General features: G+C 47.9%; 1 protein-coding gene across 1 annotated transcript; it reads right to left on the minus strand.

Moving 5' to 3' along the window:
* LOC114940578 (uncharacterized) lies at positions 1-1,302 on the minus strand. The gene has a single exon (XM_029315301.1). It carries the CDS (start codon positions 1,300-1,302, stop codon positions 1-3), a length of 1,302 nt encoding a protein of 433 aa, XP_029171134.1.
* Positions 1,303-5,696: the final 4,394 nt, after the last annotated feature.

Raw genomic sequence — 5,696 nt, forward strand, 5'->3', positions numbered from 1 at the left:
TTAAACTGAGTGATGTGTACTCAGCCCAGAGTTCTCCACTAGGCTTATGAGTTCCACCACCCTTGTTTTGTCTAATTCTTCGGATTTAAGAAAACTTTGTCCCCAGATCCTGAATCTCTTTCTAGCCAGAGCCGGACATTGGCACAGAATATGTATGCTGTCCTCTTTTTCCTCCCCGCATAGTCGACACTCCTTCCTGTCTGCGAGTATGATATTGAATAGGTGGGCTTTGAGTATTGGTGAATGTCCTGTCAGCAGTCCTATCCCTATCCTCAATTTCTGCCTATTCAATGTGAGCAGTTCCTTGGTTCTGTTACCATTTATGTCTTTCATCAGAAATTTGGCCTGTCGGCAGGATTTCAGATTATCCCACCTGGCCTTATGTTGTTTGTCTATACTGTCCCTGATGAAGTTCTTGCCCATCGTAAAGGGCACTCCCACCTCCCGACTATCTGGTGCTTTGCTAGCCCCTTCTCTAGCCACCGAGTCTGCTATTTTGTTTCCCGATATGCCCTGATGCCCGGGCACCCAGACTAACGTTACTTTATTTGTTCCACACAGCTCCTCCAGCGCCAGCATGCAGTCCCATACCAAGCAAGACTCGGTGGTCGCACCCGCCAACGCCAGAAGGGCCGCCCTACTGTCTGTGCAGATATATATTTTCCTGCAATTTGTTCCCTTGGTTAGGTTCAGTTCGGCACATCTGAGGATGGCGAGCATCTCTGCCATAAAGACCGTGCAGTCGCCTCCCATTGGAATACTCTCCCTATGGTTTTCCCCAAGTCCATATACTCCTGCTCCAAAGCAATTGTTTATGCCTGATCCGTCCGTGAACCACATGTCCACCTTTGTGTCCATGATTCCGCCCGGTTTCAGCCACTTGTTTCTATCAGGTATCCATAATTTAAAGTGTTTTACCAGTTGATACTTTCTTGTAGTTCTGTCTTGTATTCCCTCAATAGGGTACTTTTGGAGAAGACCAAGCCTGGTGTGTCCCAGTCCTGTGTTTCTCCATTTACCCTGACATTTCAGGCGGTATGCCGTGGTATTGGCTGCTTTTATCACGGCCAAGCCTATTGGCGTAACACTGAGTGCTATTTCAAGCACCTCTGTGGGTGTGGTTCTCATGGCCCCTACTGCAGCCCTTAGGTAGTTACCTTGCAGGCTTCTAAGTAGTTTCTCTACCTCCCCTTTATTTATTCTCGTCCACCAGACGACTGACGCGTATAGCAGCCGCGGTAGCAGGACCGCCTTGTACAGCCACAAAGCTGCACCAGCGCTGATGCCCCACGACTTGCTCATTGCCCTTTTGCACATCCACATGGATGCATAGAACTTTTTCCTTTGCTCTATGAGATGTTTTCCCTAGCTAAGCTTAGGATCTAGAAACAGTCCCAAGTATTTCACCGAGTCTGTAAACGGTATTTCCTTTCCCCAGAGTTTTAACGTCTCTATGGGTTCAGGTTTATATTTTCTGGTGAAGACCATAATATTTGTCTTGCTCGGATTAACCGTTAGACATCTGTTCTCACACCAGTTTTGCACAATCCTTAAGGTATCCTTTGCTTGGTCCCTTAGTGTGTTGAGAAATGGTCCTCTAACCACTATGGCCACGTCATCAGCATAGCCAAAGGTCGAGAAACCTTTCCTCTGTAGCTCCTTTAGCAAGTCGTCTATCACTAGACACCACAACAGAGGAGATAAAACTCCCCCCTGTGGGCAGCCTCTCGTTGGTTTTCCTCTGATGGAGATGTCTTGGCACTCCACCGTCAGGCATCTGTCTACTAGCATGTTTCCTATCCAGTCCACCAGTGGTTCTTGTACTCCATGTCTGATCAGTGTCTCTCCTACCACCTCGTGTGAAGTGCTATCGAAAGCGCCCTCGATGTCCAGGAAGATTCCGATTGCATAGCCCTTTGCCTCCAGCTGACTCTCAACTCTGCCTATCAGGTGATGTAGGGCGGTTTCGGTAGACCTGCCCTCCCTGTAGGCATACTGAGAGTCGGCTAGAGGTTGTTGTATTAGAGAGTTGGACTTGAGAAATCTGTCCACCAGTCTCTCTAAGGTCTTCAATACGAAGGACATAAGGCTAATTGGTCTATAGTTCTTCGCCCTGATGTGACCGTTCTTGCCAGGTTTAGGTATAAAAACCACCTTGGTTTCTTTCCACTTCTGGGGGACATGTCTAAGGGCAATACTTGCCCTGTAGATTTTTGTCATTGGACCTAACAAGCTGCTCAGCTCTTTCTGCAGCAGGATCGGATATATTCCATCAGGTCCTGGAGCCTTTAAAGGCTCGAAGGAACCGACCGCCCATTCCACTGCTTGTGGATAGACCACCTTAGCTGCCAGTCCCCATGCCTTTGATTTGTGCACGGTCATGGGTCTCTGCCTGTTGTTGTTGTCTGCTGAGTCCTCCCTAAAGCCTGGGAAATGGATTTCCATAAGGTGCCGTAGGGTCTCCTCCGCAGTTTCTGTGTACCCTCTATTTGGAAGCTTAAGGCAGCCCCATTGTGTTTGGTTTTCCTTGCAGAGTATTCTACTCAGTCTAGATGCTTCAGGAGCACTCTCTATACTTGAGCAAAAACTTCTCCATTCTTTCCTTTTAGCTTTTACTATGGCCTTTTTGTAAATTCTCTGAGATTTCCTGTACTCCTCCCAGGATCTCGGTGTATTTACATTTCTAGCCCTATTAAAGAGTCTTCTCCTCTCCGCCCTTAGCTTAGCCAGCTCTTTACTCCACCATGGTGCTTTGGCTGAAGGATTCTTTGACTCTAATGGGCAGTTCATCTCGTATGAGTATTTAATGGCATCATTCAAGTAGTCTGCCGCTGTTTCCAAATTTTCTTTGGTGTGGAATCTAGTGGGTGCTTCCTTGAGTCGACTCCTAAGGTCTTCCTCGTACCCCCTCCAATTTGTTTTCCTCGGATTTCTCTTCCATAACCCTTGGCTCTGTACTTGCTCTATGGTGAAACGGACCTGCCTGTGGTCTGATCGTGAGGGCTCATCAGAGACTCTCCATCCCCTCAACAGGTCCAGTATTCCGCCTGAGCATATGGTTATATCTATCACTTCCTGTCTTCTAGAGTCCAGGAAGGTAGGTTCTGTTCCTCTATTCAGGATGTGTAGCTCCATATCTACCACAAAGTTGAATAGACTCTCACCCCTGGGATTTATGTCGGTGCTCCCCCACACCAGGTGGTGCGAGTTGGCATCGCATCCCAGGAGTATTTCTAGCCCTTTCTGCCTTGCATAAGTCGTGAGTTTAATCATGTTTTCGTGTGGGGGCAGGTTTTCCAAATCGTAGGGCATGTACACTGACCCTATAATTAGATCCCTGGCTATTCCACCGGTCGTCTTTATTTTCAGTCTGATGGCAACAAAGTCACCATTGCTAAATTGTGGCAGTAGACAGGCGTCTATTCCTTTCGCTATAATGCACGCTCTCGGTCGGTCCGTGTTTTCGGCCCAGAATAGTTTTCCACAGCTGCCAAGTCCTTTTATGTGTCCCTTGATGATCCATGGTTCCTGTATTAAAAATATATATTTACTTATGTGCATCACAGCTGCGCACCTGGCTAGTACAGCCAAGGCGCTTTTGCTGTGATGCAAGTTAATCTGCGTAAAGTGAATCCGGTCCGCCATATTTATGCTGACGGATCCGGTAATTTCTCCTTTGCGCCTTCCTTACTGCTTTCTCCAGCAGGCAACCTGATCGTTGCCTGCCCAAGTCCACAGTAGGGTTTAAAATTGAGAGCTCTTAACGCCCTCAAAGCCCCATCCCCAACAAGGGCAGCGAAGTGGGTGCTCGTGGCGTTCCTGCTTTCGCTACCCTTCGCGATCACCCAGTCCGGTGACTGGATGCCTACGTTCTGCCTGTCAAGTAGCTCCAACGCTTCCTTGACAGGTATTGTGGGATCCTCAACGTGCACTACGATTCGATGTCTCTTAGGGAGCTCATCGATCCGCAGTGCACGCAGTTCGATCCCATTGATCTTGATTTCTGAGATTAGGCTTCTAAGCCACTCCTCAGTTTCCTTGTTCGTGCAGTTAAAGACAACTGCCCCATCCCTATCCGAGGTGCCTCTGAAAGTAGGAGCTTTGGTACCCCTTGCTAAGCAAAGGATACGCCTCCTGACCGTTTCTTTCAGAAGCGATGCCTCGTCTTTTTCCAGTCTTTTGTCAGGGTAAGCCAAGGGAACCAGGGCAACCCTCACAAGACCGGAGGTCAATTGGGCAAAAGTCCTTTGATCAGTTATGACTTTCGGCCTTTTGCCCAACTGAGTGTTACTGGCAGGACTGGGTGTGCTATGCTCCGATCTGAGTCGCTTTACCGCCCCAGAAGAAGCTCGCTCCCCCGTCCTGGGAGTAACTGTCGAAACAGATGTCAGTTCCGAGGTGGGCTTTGCAGCTTCCCCCTTTGCCTCCATCTGCTTCTGTTTTTTATAGCGTCGCCTTGCCGCTCCGCTATAACGAACCCTAGCGATTGGTGGCTGGGCCTTATTTGGCTCTGCCCCCGAATTGCTCGGGCTTTCTCCTCCAGGTCGTTCGTCACCTAAGGTGGCCACGCCCTGTAGGACTTCCGAAAAGTTTTCATTTTGATTTTGACTTGTACTCATATTTGATCCCACGAGTACCGCGGCCGCGCGGTATTACCTGGGCAGAGCCGCGAATGCCCAGGGCTTGGCTCGATACTCTCGAAGGTCGCCCGGTATCCGAGAGGCACCGTTAGTGACGTAACTCCCCTTACGCCATGCAGCCCTCAGCACGGTTGCACACACTTTAGCTTGGGGAGGTTCCGCTTTGTCCGGCGCACACGGTTGCCATCTCCTGAGCGAGCGGCCCCCGCGCGCCCCCTCAAGCCCCTCCACCCGCCCCAGCAGCCGGACGAGCCAAGGGGGCCCAGGCTAGTCGGTCACACCCCTGAACGGGTGATATTCTTCCGCCCCGGACCCTCCCCCACCCCATCAGCCGCGGGACTTTGTCAAGGTGGGAACCCATCGGGGGGTATTTTAACCAAAAAAAAAATAGAAAAATTTTTGTTTTTTTTCAGAAAAGTTAATATAAGTAATGTGAACTTTATATTATTATGGTTCATATTGATTACAAAAATGACAAAATACAATTATTAGATGTATATGGCTTTCGATTATTGAAAAATTTTATTAAACATTTTTCTGATACTGTTTTGTTGTTAGATCTTGCAATAGATCTTCATATTAGAAATAATATTTTGAAATTACAATCATTAACACATTATCAATTCTCATCGCCCAGGTTTCAAAATTTATTTAAATATGCGTGGTATAAAAGTGAATATGTACAGATAGACCGGAAGAGTTTGAGACAAGTAGGTATACAACACGAGTTCTAGACCAGGGGCAATGAGGGGGAGGGGTGAGGGGCGAAAAGGAATCGGGGGCGAGGAGGGTGACGTCACGCGGGGACGGGGGCCTTATCAGCTGATAAGCTTATCTTATCAGCTCAGGTTACCTGATAAGGGCCTCTTATCGGCTCATGTTACCTGATATGTTTATAAACAAATATAAACATATATCTATTACAAGATAAGATATCTATTACAGCAATATCTATTAACCAAGATAAGGTAAAAATTCTGGTTAATCAAATTCTAAGAATTATTAAGAACAAAAGGGCTGCCGCCGTTTCTTTAGCAAGCGCCGACAATCAGATAT

This window comes from Nylanderia fulva, unplaced genomic scaffold (genome assembly GCF_048542155.1).
Source record: "Nylanderia fulva isolate GAGA-0341 unplaced genomic scaffold, ASM4854215v1 Scaffold406, whole genome shotgun sequence".
NCBI classification, from domain to species: Eukaryota; Metazoa; Arthropoda; class Insecta; order Hymenoptera; family Formicidae; genus Nylanderia; species Nylanderia fulva.

Bases quoted from the DNA above. Each gene is read 5' to 3' on its own strand.
- LOC114940578 (XM_029315301.1), bottom strand. From the start codon at position 1,302: ATGAGCAAGTCGTGGGGCATCAGCGCTGGTGCAGCTTTGTGGCTGTAC.